Source organism: Protopterus annectens, chromosome 6.part1 (assembly GCF_019279795.1).
Source record: "Protopterus annectens isolate FY-2018-M chromosome 6.part1, PAN1.0, whole genome shotgun sequence".
Taxonomy (NCBI): Eukaryota; Metazoa; Chordata; order Ceratodontiformes; family Protopteridae; genus Protopterus; species Protopterus annectens.
The window spans coordinates 428,173,134-428,190,015 of record NC_056738.1 but is presented as its reverse complement, the minus strand read 5'-3'; the positions used below and the strand labels follow the sequence as shown (position 1 = coordinate 428,190,015).

The 16,882-nt window shown below is 43.8% G+C and overlaps 1 protein-coding gene across 1 annotated transcript in view; it reads left to right on the top strand.

Annotated features, from left to right (window-relative positions):
* INO80D (INO80 complex subunit D) overlaps positions 1 to 16,882 on the top strand; it is a 1,521,357-nt gene that overhangs the window by 1,375,308 nt on the left and 129,167 nt on the right. Inside the window, exon 10 of the mRNA XM_044075859.1 lies at positions 8,923 to 9,086. Within this exon, the coding sequence (XP_043931794.1) occupies positions 8,923 to 9,086 (164 nt within the window). The remainder of the gene's footprint in view (positions 1 to 8,922; positions 9,087 to 16,882) is intronic.

The window sequence follows — 16,882 nt, the reverse complement described above, 5'->3', positions numbered from 1 at the left end:
TGTTGGCTAGTAGGGTTAAGTGCGAGTGTGATAGGCAGTACTCTGCAAAGACTTCCATACCTTGTGTATTTTCTGCTTAGTCACAGAACATGACTACAAATATTTTTCCATCTGCCAGTCCTTTGTACCAAAGACATTGCATTCCCATATGTCATCGTTGAACACTTTCTTGGAGACCCAGCAAATGGAGCATTTGGCCCAGTCTAAGATGATGGATCCCTACACACCTGACTTACCTACCACTCCAAAGAAAAAACTTGGCCCAGGCCTGAACTTCAGTCTGTCTATTCTAAAATACCTGCAGAGGTTACAGAATCTACAGTAAGTCTGACTCTTCCTCATACACCCGCTAATGTGACCTTTTTGGCGGCTAGTATGGCATCTGAGGACTACATGCCTAAAGAGACTGCTACTGCAACAGAGAAGGGGAGCTGCTGATCATTATCTGAGAGGACCCAAAAGGCATCCCTCAGATTTTAGTACAGGGAAGAGGTCTCCAGAAAATTGATTGAAGTGCATCACGGCTCGAAGTCTCTGAGCTTGTTTCATGCAGACATCATCCAAAGAAAAAGTGATAAAAAACTAACCATGTTTTCCTCTTCTTCTGCTAATGCCCCAACCTCAGATAAGGACAGCAGGATCAGTGGTGGTAAAAGCCTATGCTTTCTCTTCCCTGGCTTTCAGCACCATTAGTTACCAGACACAGATTACTAACTACTTTCTGTCTCTTCTTACTAATGTAAACAGGGCTGTGTTTGACTTGTAAGCACATACTGCAAACAGCAAATTTTGCCATGGTCAGTCAGGCCACTCATGTAGCTAGACATAATATAAAAACGAGCTATGAAGCTGTTGAGGCTTCCAGAGTAGCTGCTACCAGCTTAGTCATTAGGAGATATGCCTGGTTATGCAACTAATTCTTACCTGAAGATTTAAGCTCCTAGACTCCCCCCTTGTCAGGAACCTAGCCTATTCAAAACCATGCAAGAGCAAGATAAACTATGAAGGACTATAGACAAGTCTTGCTAACATCTATGCCCAGATACCAGAGGCATTACCCACCTAAACCCGCTTATTTTGTCAGAAGAGATCATAGGCCTTCTCAGAAGCTCAAGAAGGTACAAAGAAAGAGATTTACAGAAAAACATGAAAGGGTCCCCAGATTTGGGAGGCCTCCCTTCTCAGATGAGTCAGTGTGACTATCGTCTTTCCCCACACCCCCACTCCATTATAAGGCCCACTCTTCCCCTTTCAAAAAACTCAAGTCTTTCCATTCCAAACAGAGAAAAAAATCACTACAGAGGAATGGGAACTCACCATCATCAAACAAGGTTACAGTATACCCTGGAAGGACCTCCTTCCCTTCAAAGGCATGCCACCTCCATCCCACAGCCAGTTCAACCTGTTCCCTCCCATTTTACAAGATCTACAGTCTCAAGGTAACCTAGAGTCTAGAGCCCAGTTTCTCCTTAGTTTGTAGGCCTGGGATTCTACTCCAGGCTTTTTCTAATGCCAAGAAAATGACTGTTGAGGCCCTTACTGGACCTTTCTCTGCTCACCACCTTCCTCAAGGTACTCACTTTCAAAATGCTGTCTTTTCAGACCTTTCTTCCCTTTGTCATAGGTTCATAGGTAGGTACTAGCTATTGGCCCTTGGGCCTATATAAGCCTAGCCAAAAAATGTACCCTGGCTTTCGCCACCCAAGAAAATTATTTTCCTGTGCCCCTGTCAAGCAGAGCCACAGAAGTGATCCTTGGGATGAATTTCCTATTTCCCATCCAATCATCAAGATTTTTCTTGAAGAATGCTAATGAGGAGCTCTGTTTGACATAGATAGGTAGTCTGTTCCAGAGTATGGGAAGTCTCTGGGACAGGAATCTATCCCTCCAGCATGTTCTGTTTATTGTGGTGACAAGGTTTAGGTCCTTAGAGCATGTAGCTTGGAGGGATTGGGATTTCTTTAAGTGGAGCATGTCCAACAGCTCTGGGTTTGACATAGCTTTGTATGTTAGGCAGAGATCGCCCCTGAGTAGGCGATGCGCAATGGAATAAAGCTGTAGTTTTTTGAGACGGTCTGCGTAGGGCATCTGTTTGAGGCCAGTAATCCTCTTTGTGAGGTATTTCTGTGGTCTTTCCAGTTGTTGTAGATGTCTTGTGAGGTACATACCAAAAGGGGCGTTGTACTCTATATTGGGTCTAATGAGTGATGAGTAGAGGGGGAACAATGACCTCTTTTTTTCTGGATGAGAATCCTTTTGTGATGAGATGAGCCACGTAGAAGGATTTCCTGACCACTGTGGCAATGTGATTATCAAAGGAGAGACTACTGTCCACTTGTGTCCCAAGGTCTCATCACATTTTCGGCATTAAGTAGACTACCAGCTATGTGGTAGTTCATGGGTACAGAGTTTTTACCAAAGGGGATGACAATACACTTTTTGGCATTGAGCTTCAGGCCATGGCTTTGATCCCTCCTTAGGCTTTTCTAGTGTCTCTAGATTTGAAGCATGTATACCTGCATATTCCCATATACCCATCTTCTAAGAAATTCCTGGGGTTTTCTACTGGCTCCTCACATTTTCAGTTTACTGCGTTGCCCTTTGGGCTCTCTACAGCACCTAGTGTTTTTACAAAGTGCCTGGCTTCATTTATGGCCTTTGCAGGACTCTGGGAATACAGATATTTCCCTGACTATATGATTTTTTAATCCAGGTTACTCCGCCTCAGACCCTGCTGCTGCATGTCAAGTTCTGGGTTCACAGCAAATTTCAACAAGTCTTCCCCTGCAGCCCACTCAAAACACAATTGTTCTTGGGGTGCAGACTAGACACAAAAAACAAGCTGGCCTTCTCACACCTGTAGAAGGTACAGCGCTTCATGACTTATTTTGAATCCCTTTTACATCTCCAAACCTGTCCCGTAAGGGAGATTCTCAGAGCACTAGGTTACATGGCAGCAAAATTTCTATGCTTCCACTAGCCAGGCTGCATATGAGGAATATTCTGTAGTACTTGAAGAATGTGTGGTCTCAGTATTCTCATTCACTGGATGCCCTAATTCCCCTCATAACATGTTTCAAGAAAGAGATCCTATGATGGATGGGTGGCACACGTCTTCTTCAATTCAGAACTCCCCTTCAAAGCTCAGAATTGTTCTATAGCTTAACTTGGTTTTATTAATTTAACAGAAAAAGTTTAGTAGGTGCAAATTTGTATTGGCTGGGGGGGGGGTTGCACTTGGTTTTAATTATTATCAGTATTTAAATGTTTAATTAGGTGCGTGTAAATCGAACTCTGATGAAGTCTTGTGTTATACGCAGACGAAAGCGCTTAGTTGTGGAATAAATCTGTTCTCTTTTTATAGATTCTTCCTGTATCGTTTTATACTTTTGTGCACTTGTGGACAGTTTAAAAGAAAAAATAAAACTTCTACTGGTGACTGTCATTTGGCGACGGCAGCATTGGTTCCCCTTTCTCTATCTCTTAGCCATGGGCAAACACCACATGCTACATCACAAGGTGGACCTGATCATACAACAGAAGGGATTGTTGCTCTATCCCACCGTATCATTCCTCAACCTAACTCTGGATGATAGGATTCTTATTCCTTCCAGGCTCCAGTTTTCTGAGGACATGCAGTGGGTTCTTCAGGAAGCAGGGAGACTCACTACCTGAAAATCATACATAGTCAAATGGAATTTTCTGTATGGTGTCAATCTAACAATGTGGACCCTATATAGTCTGAAGTTCCTCTTGTTTTGTCGTATTTGTGTGAAGTCACAAAAGGCAACTTGTACTCTTCTGTTAAAGCCCATCATTCAGCCATCTCAGCGTGTCCTCCCCTTAACCCTCCTGCTAAGCCCAGGCTTGAGTTCATACAGCTGTTAAAAGCAGTTCAGCACTTAAACCCACCCACAAAACAGTGCCTCCCCCTTGAATTTCAGCTATGTGCTGGAGAAACTCATTCTACCTCCCTCTGAGCCAGCGTCATCTTGTACTCTGAAATTCTGCACCTGGGAATTAATTTTGTTAGTGGCCCTCACTTCTGCAAGGAGGGTCTCAGAACGCCAGGTGCTCATGGCTGTTCCCCCCTTTTCTGATTTTCACACAAGGACAGTGTGTTCCTGAGAAACAACCCTTCTTTCATGTCTAAAGTTGTAAACAAAATGTCCTTCAACCAGGCCATCAACTTGCCTACCTACCTTTCCAACCCACAGAAGAGGGGGAAAGGAATTCAATCCTTGGATATCCACAGACAGCTGAGATTCTACCTTGACAAGACTGTCTGTTCATAAATCCAATCAACTTTTCTTCCTGACTCTAAGCTGGACCAGCCAGTAGCTGTATTTTTAAGTCCATTTCTTTTTACTATACCTGCCATGGCAAATCCTTCCCTCTCTTTCACAAGGGCTAACTCTACTAGAGCAGTGGTATCTTCTGGGGCCTTCTAGAAAAAGATAGATTCAAGAGTTATGTTGGAAGCTGCTACACGATGGTCTGAACATACCTTCACTAAGCACTACAGAGTAGTTTCTTTTTCCACATCTGGGCCACTTTTGCCAGGGCAGCCCTTTCTGGCCTCATAGCAGTTTTCTCAAATCTCAGCTATCCACCCTTTTGCTTCCTTAAGCTTTGTAAGTCATCCATCTGTTCGGAATACTGCAACAGTGATTTCAGTTACAACATCGTACAGTCATCTAAGAACGTACTGTAATGGTAGATGTCCTTCTGATCACTGATGCGGTACTCCTTCCCACCCACCTTTCCCCCTTCCTTGCTCGTCCCTTTACTTGTTTTTTGATGCTGCCCTTTTTGGCGGCCTCGAGACTGAAGAGGTTCTCCGTTTCTTCTCCTGCTCTTTCCCTCCTGGCTGACTACTCTCTTCTCAGATGGCAACAAGCTCCTGGCTTGGAGATACTCTGAGGAGTCACACTTGTACATCTGCGTTTGTACCCCTACACTCACATGCTGAAGTCATACATTGGAAGTATGGCTCTCTGAAGCTTTAGCCTTTGGTAACCCAGCTGGGCATCAATGGTGAAAACCTATCTGTTTGGAATACTGTAACAGTAATCAGGAAGACATTTACCATTATGTTAAGTTCTTGCACATCTGCATTTTTTTATTTTGGTTTTATGTTTTATTCTTTTTGCTCCTGTGCCTACCATCTATTAAGCTTCTCCCAGTCTGACATGCCATATTTGTTCTTTTCTTATGGTATCCCGAGCAAATGAGCAGGAGCTTTCCCAGCAATTGAGACATTTTACTTTTAAAGTACTAATCCCTCTCACCTTGAAGTGAGGCCTATGCGACCTATGTCACTAAAGGGGCTACTACACTTTCTCATGTGTGTGCATGCATGCTAGAGTGCACCTTCTAAGGAAGGTTACTTTGCTCATGGCTTGGTAAGCAGAGTATATGTCTCAGGACCCTCCCCTCAAGTATTGCCACCTTGCTGTGTGGGACTGTGGTATAGTCATTTTATTCTTCTTCCCATCTGATTACAGGCACACCATATTCTCCCTCACTAACTTCAGCAGGTGCCAATGCCACTAATCGAACACAGGCCTCCTGGTTCATTGTCAAAGCTTTCTTTCTCTCTATGCCATTGGAGCTGACTCAGTTTTTTTTTTTATTTCACTTTTTTAGTTGTTTTACTTTTAAATAAATGGAGCGACCCAAGGAGACAAATATTTTCAACAAGCACTACACATGTTCCCTGTTACATTGGACAGTTTGTGGATGAATGCATCTGGATACTTGTTACTTACTTGAATGATGAATGTCCCTGGAATTACGCTTTGAATCATTGTGACTTTGTCTGTTTGTGATGAAACCAACTTCTGTCTTGGAGCTTGCAGACATGGAAATTATTTTTATTTATTTATTTATTAAAAATATCTAGATACTTAACTGTCTTACATCACGAAAACCAACACGGTGACAGACCACTTCAGCATAACAACACTAAACAGTAAAAGTACATAAACTATATATAATCTCACCAAAAAGTCATCCATGTGAATTTGTTGTAGATGCAGCTACCAAGGTCCAGATGAAACCTCCTAAAAAGGTGGAACTAGTGATCTCATGCAAGAGGACTCTGATTCACTTGCCCAGATCAGAAAAGGCAGCTCGGTTCACAGCACAGGGGCAAGATAAGCAAATGACATTTGGCTTGATTTCTTATCAGCCAGAAGCCCCTCTCAGAAAGACCTGAGATATAGCCAGGGTCTCAGTGGCTATTTTGAGTAAGCAGGACCTAGACTATGAAGGGGGACAATAAGTGATGGTTAAGACTTTGAAGACCTATATGGCAGTGACTGGAAGCCAGTGCAGATCCTGCATAATTAGAGGTACCAGTCAACAGCATGGCTGTAGAATTCTCTACATGCTTTTGTCGTACAGTTACAGCATCCTTAAGTCACCTTTTAAAGGGCATTACTGTAATTCAGGCTATAATGAACCAGTGTATTTACTTACCACTATAGGCAAATCTGAAGTTGGTATGAGATGCTTAATCTGAGCAGTGTTTCTAAAATGGAAATAAGATACTCTGAAGACAGATGACATCTGGTCCTTCAGTCTAAGTATGTCATCTAGAATTGCATCTAGGTTATGCACCTGAGAGAGAAATTCCAATGAAGTAAAAGCTGTGAAGGGCAAACAAACTCATGAAACTGCAGAGCTTTATGTTTTATCAGGCTGAGCTTAAGGTAGATCTTCTGTAACCACTGGGTATTCACATCCCAGCAGTCTTCAAGAACGGTAAAATCTGGCATTAGACTTTGAGAAAAGGAGAGGCAGAGCTGAATTTAGTCAACATGTGCTTGATGATGCATCTGTCTTCAGTTTAACTTCCTTTAATGTACCATGAGCAACAAGGGAGCCATGTCAGAACCTTGAAACATACAGTAGTCCAAAGAGAAGGGACTGGAAGAACTAAACCCAAAAAAAAAAAATCCTGTGAAAGTAACCAGAGAGGTAAGATGAAAGTACTCCTGCATCTGTGCCCATAGATTCACAAATAACATTTCAAACAGCTAAGAAGGATCCGTGGTTTCCTGTATCATGTACTCCCAGGAGACTTGATTTCCTTGCCAGAGGAGGTCATTTACACTTGTATGAGGGTAGCCTCAGCACTAAGATGTGATCTAAAACCATGCTGATAAGGATCTAAGAGGTCATGAGATATTGGGTAGGAATGCATCAGTGCATGCAAAACATCCTTGGTAAACTTGTCTATAATTGAAATTTACAGACAGGGCAGTAAGTCTTTAGACCCTTTGGATCAAGCAATGGTTTCCTGAGAAGAGGAAAACCACTGCCTCCTTCAAGGAGTCCAGAAATGTCCCAATCTTAATAGAGGTGTCTCAGTCTGAAAAATAACCGGGTCCAAGGATTCAGGATAAATCACAATTAATCTTATTGGTTCAGGGTCCAGACCACATTTCATAGTATGTACAAGGGAAACAGTTGACATGGCCTCAACTTAATCCACATAGCTGAACTGAACTAATCAAAAATCTGAACAAGTCTATACTAGTCAGTGGATGAACCAGTGGGCAAGTCTATATTAGAGGCTTACCTAATCTTAGTAGCTTTACCTCACAGATCCATGCAGCTTTCTCACAGTAATGTGATAGAAAAAAAAAAAAACCCTCCAAGTGGCAATACAGACTGGGTTGCACAGTCTGCATATCACCCAGAACAGTGCAGCTGGATGATTTGATGTGGTGAAGGTTTCACTGGATACAAACTCCTGCCTTCTTTCATGAAGTCACTGTCTGGTAAACATCATAATGTTGATCCAGAATAAGTTTGTCCTTCAAATGTCGCATCCTTCTCCACATACACTTCATCTTCCATCCCATCATGAACAGTGAACACAACTCATGATCAGACTGTAGCTCCTTATGCGTAACTGGCTTGAGGCATGCACTTGCTGTAGTGAAAATAAACAGAGCACCAATGATAGCTGCATTGCAGGTCACAGTAAGTGAGCTGCGAGTGAGTCTGGATCCTCAACACTACCTCCTTCAAAGAGCAGCTCAAAGAAGATAGGATATTGATCCTTTTCCTGATCACAACAGATGACCATCTCTGATTCAGGGGTAATGACCTGATTCCTTGATACACTGTAGTTTCAAGACCAAGTTGGAATTTTAAGTCCAAGGACTGTCCAAACTTAGGAGAGTCAATAGAAACAACCTGAGTGAAACTTTCATAAGAACTTCATGGCAGGTTTGCTGATCTTTTGATTGACCCAAACATTAATGTTACAAGGTTAACCACTTTGGAGACCTGTGGCTTGGGTTGTGGAGGAAATTTGAAAACTCTTACAAGAAAAGCTGTGAGGTGGGCAGTAAATCAAGAGAAGAGGAATCTGCAGTTCACTTCTGCCCCACAATATACTCAGTGGAGTTAAATACTCCAGCTTTAACCTGGAGCAGCTCCAGAAAGGAAGAAAAACAAATGGCTACCCTTATGCCCTGAAGATCTATTTCTACCCTGAGTGAGACATTGAACAGCATGAAGATCTGCGGGACAGAGGCCTCAAGATATGGTCCAAAGCTTTCATCCTAGCAGGTGTTTGTGATTAAAAGCCAGATCACAATTACGAAGTACCATCCGATGTAGTTTCTAGCTTGTTTTGGAGTGATACAGCAATAAACAATGCTTCCTTAGCCAAGGCATTGTTAAGTTTGTATTTATTACTCCATTAATATATTTATGCTTAATCAATAGCCATTCAATGTATGCATGTTAGGTTTACTCATTGGTAGTGGTGGATCAAACCACACTCTAGAAAATGTTAAGGGTTTATTTTTCAGAACTACCTTGAGTAGTATAAATAATTACAAAATCAAGACTCTCTAACTGAAAATGGAATTGTCTATACTAAGCATATTTTTTCTTCAGCCATAGGAGCCCTTCTACACCTGATCTGAGTACAGATGAACTTCCTGATGACATCACTACTGACATTGCAGACATTCCAAATGATCTGGAATTGAATCATGAAGACTTTTCTGATGTATTACCTAGATTGCCTGATGATCTACAAGATTTCGACTTCTTTGAAGGTATAGCTGTCATATAAGCCCTTAATATGCTTTTTTGAAATACCAGAAGTGAAGAAACTCTGACTGTTAAGCACTTGGTCAGAACAGGTTTGTTGACTGTTTTCAAAATGTTAATGTCTGACTAGATTTCTTTGCATGTAATCATGACAGAAGAGTGGGCTTGATTGCTGTTAGTCAGCTACAGTTCCTTACTGAGGGTCCACCTTTCTTTTCCTTCAGTACTCCTCTAACTTTTAAGCCTCCCCACAAGATGCTGTACTGACCCATTCCCACAAGGACAAAAGCCTAATAGTTCATTTGCTCAGCTAAGTACAAGGAATGATCACATCATGAATGGTGCCATTATCCATGAAAGAGATGTTTGTGCTTTAGCCGGTCTTGTCTATATGCATACCCAGTAAAGCCTCTGGGTTGATGATGAGTGGACTTTGCACAAGACTGTCACACACTTCCACAAGTGACATAAACACACCAACTCAGACACCCCCCACTCACACACCTTTGAAACAAACTTGTGCATGAGTACTCTGATCTCCACTGAAAAGATCAAATGAAATACTTCTTTCTAGGCATGCACCCTTTTCCTCCCACTCCGAGAGAAGCAAGTGGGTTCAGACCATCCCTTCTAATCCTGGCCCTAGTCATACCCCTCAACCACTTACAGCAAGAAATCTGGACAAAGCCATAAATAATGGGGGGACAAAGGCCCAAAAATAGGTGCACTTTTAAATGTCAGTATTACAAACGTTTGAAAGTTGCTAAAATACGTTTTGCATTGGCATGAATTTTCTGAAGGGTATAGTCTAAAACTCAAATGTCTGTCATTATTTTCTGACTTCAACCCTCAGTGATTTGCTAGAAAAGTACAATTTTAAGAGAAGCAGACCAAAAATATGAGGAAAAAATCTGGACATTCTACAAAAATCTCAACAGTTGAGAGGTGTTCTTCAGCACTAGGGCTACTAATGGATCCTGGTTTGTTTGGTCTTGTAGTCAGGGCTGTGTACACTGTATGCCTCACAGTCAACATACCAAGAGTTGAAAGTAATGTAAAGAAAAAATATCCGTTTGTGTTGTCATTATAAACCTTTTGGGTCACCATTGCCTTAAGGGGACTGAACTTTCTACCGGTTTTGTTAAGTTTTGGTTCCTATTTCCTAATCGGCTGCCTGAGCTGCCACTGCACCTCCAACTTTTGTGAGTCAGACAGTATGGACTTAAGGATATAGGCAGTCATAGAGCTGACTGTCCAAAGAGTAGCTAGCAGCTCAGAGAGCTCCTGCCAAAAGTCTTTTCCAAGGAGACATGTTTTTTGGTATTTTTATTGACAAGTTGCTGTGTGTTCTTTTAGAAGTGAAGAGCAGTTGAGAGAAGCAAATGTCGTCTTTATACATAGAGTGAAATCAGAGTTGGTTAATTACTGAATTTATTCTTGTTGGGAGAGGGGGGAGTATTGTGTCTTTTTCAGTAGTGTTCTCTGGACTTTGTGGAAATTCTGGTTTTATAAAACTGGCTATCATTCTGTGTGACTTTTGTCTTTTAATGTTTGCAGTAATATATTTACTGTGTGAATTGTGTTCTTCTAACTGTGGCAGACTTGGATTATATGTAGGAAGTATAACTGGTGGTAAGAAATTGATGAGGGATTCCTACTGCAGTTTGCACTTAAAGTGCAGAGAGAGAAATGTATGTGTATAGCATCTTTTTAAGTCAGTTTGGATTCCAGAGGATTACTTTAGGTAATTTGTCTTCAGAATAGCAGTGTTGGACATAAGGCAACTGAGTTTAAATATCACTGCCATAGGTTTGCCAAGATCTGTTTTAAAATGAAACCCATTAGAACAGCTCATCTTAATGTTCACCCTTCTGTTAAAGAACACTCCAGTTTAAATCTTGTTAATGAGTCATCTGATATGGACTTTAGTGGAGGGATCTGAAGGTGATGTGGGACTGTCATGTTATTTGACTTTTGAAGCGTTCTTGCAATTAATGATCTGAAGTAGTTTACTTCATTTGGTCTTCAACCCGTGGGTAATACAGATCCGTATCAGATCTGAGCCGACAACTTTACTAGCATCTGCTCCGAGCTCCAAGCTCCTCCCCTTACCCATAGTACACCTCCACTACCTTCCATCCCCAGATCTCGTTTGCCGCGAATAGCTTATGCATCTTGATCTCTTGAGCTCCAGGTTTTCAAGTAAGTAAAAAACTTTTAAAATATCTCTTTTCTTTAAAAATCTTTAGGTAGTGGTAGAATAAGTTCCCCTTTCTCCTCCCTTCGCTTGGTGTGTCAAGTTAGTGTTTTAGGGTAGTTAGCTTAGTTTGAATAGTTGTGTGGATTTTTTGCTTCCCCTCACCCCCCCTCAGTGTTTGTGTGTGTGTGTGTGTGTGTGTGTGTGTGTGTGGTGAGTGGGTGTTCTCAGAGAGAAAGAAAATAACATTTTCTTTTAAAAATTTTCTTTCTTCTGACAGTATGGCTGACCAGCCTATTTTCAAAAGATTGTGGCAATAAATTATCCCCTGCGGATTGGCAACACTCTGTGTGTTATGTGCTTGGGCATGGACCATCTGAGTGTTGACTGTTCTATATGTGCAGGTTCAACCCTCACGCTATTAAAGATAGGAAGGCCAAGTTGGCCCTGAAGGGCCTTCTTCCCCCTTCAGAGACTGTTGCCTCATCTTCAGCTTCAGTCACAGCGGCTGCTGTGGCCACCTCTCTTTCTTATCTTCCCCTGGCTTCTCCTCCCTCCCAGGCTAGGACTCAACCTCCTGTACAAAAGCCTGTAGAAGCGGAGCGGAAAAGGGGCAGAGAGAAGGAGAGAGAGTCGAAGGTGAGGGAAAAGTGCAAGAGGTCTCCGGATCTCCCTTCTCCTGTAAAAACCTTACGGATCTTTGACTCCCCTCTGCTCCAATCTCCGAGGTTCTCCCCGGAGCCGGAGGAGACACGCTCACCTTCTAGAGCCTCGGTGCCCCGACCCGCAGGGTCGGATTCAGTGGCCTTGTCGAGGTCCACCCAGTTGTTGTCTGAGGTCGATGGATAAAATAATGAGGTTCATCCATACTCAGATCCAGATGGGGGTCTTGCCAGCCCCCCTCTCTCTCAGGAGGGGAGAGCTCGCTTCCTTTTTTTCCAGCCAATATCTCCTTCTCCAATCCGTCCATTGGGTTCGGAGTATTTGGCGCTGACGGTACCTGCTTCCTCAACGCCGACAGCTGCCTGGAGCATTTCGGATCCGACCAGCAAGGATCCAAGCCACACTCTGAGCCGGAGCTTGGTTGTCGTTTCTGAAGGAGTTGAACTTTTTTCATTGGCTTCGCCTTTGTCAGACCAAGATCCCTCCTTCGGAGCTCTGTCCACTTCGAGCCCGGCTCCGAATCTTTCGTCAGACCTGGGGAGACCGGTCTCCTTATTGTTTTTTCAGGAGGTTCGCTCTCCTTCAGCATTCAGCGTGGTAGAAAGGGATGTCCTTCAAGGATGCATCTGCAGTCATAACATATGGGTTGTCCTGCCTCAGGCAGCCCTTTGGTCGGCCGGATTCCAAAGTCTGGGTCTGGCCTCGGCTGATGTCGCACTTTCCCCGACGTCAGAGCGTCTGGGGTATAAAAGCATCAGCCGACGCCATTTTCCCCAGTCTTTCTTGCCGCGTGGTGCCCGAAGCAGAAGCAGTTCGCAAGTGCCGGTCGGCCAGCTCCTGTGATTCAGCTACCGAAGACTTCGAAAAAGCTAAGTACCCCATTGGGGACTCTTTCTTGCCTCAGCCGATGTCAGATAAAGTAAATAATTGTTTAACTTGTGGGAAACAAATACCTCATAAGGATTTCCACTCTTACTGCCTCCCTTGCTTAGGCCCAGACCACGACGTCTCGGCCTGTTCAGCCTGTGCTTCCTTCAACCGACGAACTCTTAGACGTCGGTCGGAGTTTGCAGAGGAATTCTTTGGGGCTAATTTTGCATATAAGATGCCGTCGGAGACTCCAACATCACATTTGGTGAAAAAACGGAAGGACAAGGACCGACACTCGCGGCATGTTTCGGCTGAAACCACGGTTAGGCCTACCGCGAGTGTCTCGGTTTCGGCCGAAACAGAGTCCTCGGTACTTCCTTTAACCGAATCCACTCAACTGACCACCGCGGCCCTGGAGGCCCCGGCTGAGTCGGTAATTGAACTACCTACTGAAACCAGTGTCCAGGAAATGTCCGGCACCATTCCTTTAGACAAGTCTACTCCTGCACGTGGTGCAGCCAGACCCCCTGCATCCATGTCCATTAAGGCTTTTTCTAGGGCTAAAGCTGCTAAACTTGCTAAAGCTTTGCCTCCCAAGACTACCTCTCAGAGACCTTCTTCTAGCTCTCAGATTCTCAGCCTTGCAGAGGATCTTATCTCTTTAATTAGAGGTTCTCAGCCTCTCCCGGACAGGGGCTCTCAACCACCATCAGACAAAAGGCCCAGGACTGAGCCCTCTGACCAACACTCTTCAGATGAGTCTTCGGATGGATCTGTGTTGTCAGATCACCAGGAGGAGGCTTATTCGGCCTACGAGGATTCTGATGCTGAAGAATCTATTCCTTCGGCCTCCCCTCCTGAAGAGTTTTCTTTTGGTGAGACACTGCACTCTATGAGAGAACATTTTCAGTGGCAGGGCCAGGAATTTTCTGATTCTAGAAAGAGATTAAGGACCTTTTTACATTTACCTCAGCATAGGCCCTTAGCTATACCTCCTGTTTTGAATGTTATTGATGATGTGTACAGTGATGCTAGTACAGCCCCTGATTCCCTCCCTCCGGCGCCTGCCAAACCTGATAGGTACTACAGGGTCCCGGATTCTCATCTACATCTGTACAAGGCCCATTCTGCAGACCCAGATACTATTTCCCAGGGCCCAAAAGGGGTTGCAGCTGCCACTGCCAAAAATCCTCTACCTTCTGAAAGGGAGTCTAGAGCTTTAGAGAGATGGGGAAAGAAAGTATATACTTCTGCAACTCTTTCCATGAGGGCATTAAATTGTCAATTTCATATGGTACAGTACCAAGAGTATTTGTTAGATGAATTGCATAAGAAGCTTTCCTCTTCTGAACCCCTTGACCGTAAATCACTTCAGGATCTGGTACATAACTCACAGCAGGTTAGCAGTCATTTTTTGCAGTGTGGTTATGATGCACTGGAAGCTTCATGTAGGTCAGCTATGACAGGGGCAGTTATTCGTAGGCATGTCTGGTTGAAGGACCAATCTTTACCAGACCATGTTAAAGCTAAGCTCCTGGATGCTCCAATGGAAAAACAAAAATTATTTGGTTCCACGGCTCAGGAGGTCTTAAAGAAGTTTGAAGAAAAGGCAAAATCTGTGCAAACAGTTAAGGACTTTCTGCAAGTACAACCACCGAGATTCAGCAGAAACTGGCCTACTAAGAATTGGTCCTTTCCGGACTCGGACAGATCCCAGAGGGGCAGGAACAGGCGTCCCAGAGGTAGAGGGCAAGCTAGAGGCTCCTACAGAGGCCGTCAGTGGCAGCCTACCAACCAGAGAGGTAGTGCAGGAACAACAACAACTACTACACCTGGACAGACTCAATGACTCCTTGTTGACTCCGCTGACCAGGGCTCAATTGGAAGCACCATTGGGCAGAAAGCTTTCTTTATTCTCAAAAAACTGGCATTACATTACAAGGGACACATGGACACTGCAAATAATAGACAAGGGATACAGGTTCCATTTCCACACTTTGCCAAGAAGAAAAGGAATGCCAAACCTGCCACCAAATCAGAGGGCAGAGGCTTTGAAGCAAATCAACAACTTAATACAAATGAAAGTCATAGAAAAGGTACCTCTTTCAGAACAAGGCCAAGGATTTTATTCCAGATTATTCCTTGTTCCAAGAAAAGAAAATCAATGGAGGCCTATTCTCGACCTGTCCGCACTGAATACTTACCTCATTGTGCCAAAATTCAAGATGCTGACCCTTCAGCAACTTCTTCCCATGCTGGGCAAGGAGTCTTGGCTGGTGACTCTAGATCTCAAGGAGGCATACCTGCATGTCCCTATTCGACAAAGTTGCAGAAGACACCTCAGATTTCTTGCAGGATCAGAGCATTATCAATTCTCAGCATTGCCCTTTGGCTTATCTACTGCGCCCAGAGTATTCACGAAATGCCTGGCATCAGTAATGGCACACTGCAGACTTCAGGGGATTCAAATCTACCCATATCTGGACGACTGCCTTATACAAGCGGACAACAAGAAAAATTTGTTAAAGGACTTGGACTATGCCATCCACCTATTACAGGCTTTGGGATACACAGTCAACATCCAAAAATCAAGACTTGTTCCATCCCAAAGAATAACCTTTTTGGGTGCAGATCTAGACACAACCACCCAAATGGCCTTTCTCACAGAAGAAAAACAAAAACAACTTCCGGATTACTTCAAGAATCTGACAAGACAAACTCAGCTGACTGCAAGGAAAATTCTGCAGGCCCTGGGTTACATGGCATCCTGCATAATTCTGATTCCACAAGCCAGGCTGCATATGAGAAAATTACAATGGTACCTAAGGAGTGTATGGTCTCAGCACAGTCACAGTTTGGAAACTTTGATACCACTCATTCCTTGCCTTCAAAAGGAATTCCTGTGGTGGGCTCAAGCCTGCCAGTCCAACAGAGGGTTGCCTTTCAACAAACCAAAAACAAACCAAACCATCACCACGGACGCTTCAGACCGAGGCTGGGGAGCACACATGGAGGACAAATGTATCCAAGGCCTATGGTCTCAGGGACAGCTGCGCATGCACATAAACCAAAAGGAAATGCTGGCAGTGATACACGCAATCGAGGCCTTCAAACCTTTCCTCCATCAAGGCCACCTGTTAATAAGGACAGACAACACCACAGTTATGTGGTACATAAACAAGCAAGGAGGCACGCATTCCTACCCTCTATGCAGACTGGCCTTGAATCTATGGGAACTTTGCTTGAAACTCAATATACAACTACAGTCCCAGTTTGTGCCAGGGAAAGACAATACACTGGCAGACAGCTTAAGCAGAACTACCATGGATGCGCACGAATGGATGCTGCACCCAGACATCTTTCTACTCATAACACAAGCATCGGGAAAGCCGGAGATAGATCTGTTCGCCTCGCCCCGCAATCATCAACTGAAGACATTCTGCTCAAGGACATACCACCCACAAGCATGGAAAGTGGACTCTCTCTCTTTCAGCTGGAAAGCTCTAAAAGTCTTTGCCTTCCCACCACTCCCATTAATGTCCAAGGTTTTACTGAAGATCAGGGCAGAACAGCCAAGAGTGATTCTGATAGCTCCAGACTGGCCAAGGCAGCACTGGTACCCACTGTTGAGGAGCATGACACAGACGAAACCGTGGCCTTTCCCCCTATGGCCACTTCTTCTGACGCAGAACAATTTCAAGACCCTGCATCCCAACTTGAAAACATTGCAGCTAACTGCCTGGAAAATACCATAATCCCTCCTCAGAATAGCTTATCACAGAGAGTAAAGGACATTATTATGGAAGCTCGCCGGCCTTCCACAAGGAAGGCATACTCAGCAAAATGGAAAAGATTTCTCATTTGGAACACAACAAAAGGCTTAGATGTGACAGTGGTGAGCATGGCACATATTCTGGAATACTTAGCAGAATTGTTCCACATTGGCCTGTCCTATTCTTCCATTAAGATACATGCCTCAGCAATTTCAGCAGAATACAATGTTGATCCACCTATTTTCTCACATCCTCTCCTCAGACAATTTCTGAGAGGAATCAAAAACATCAATCCTCC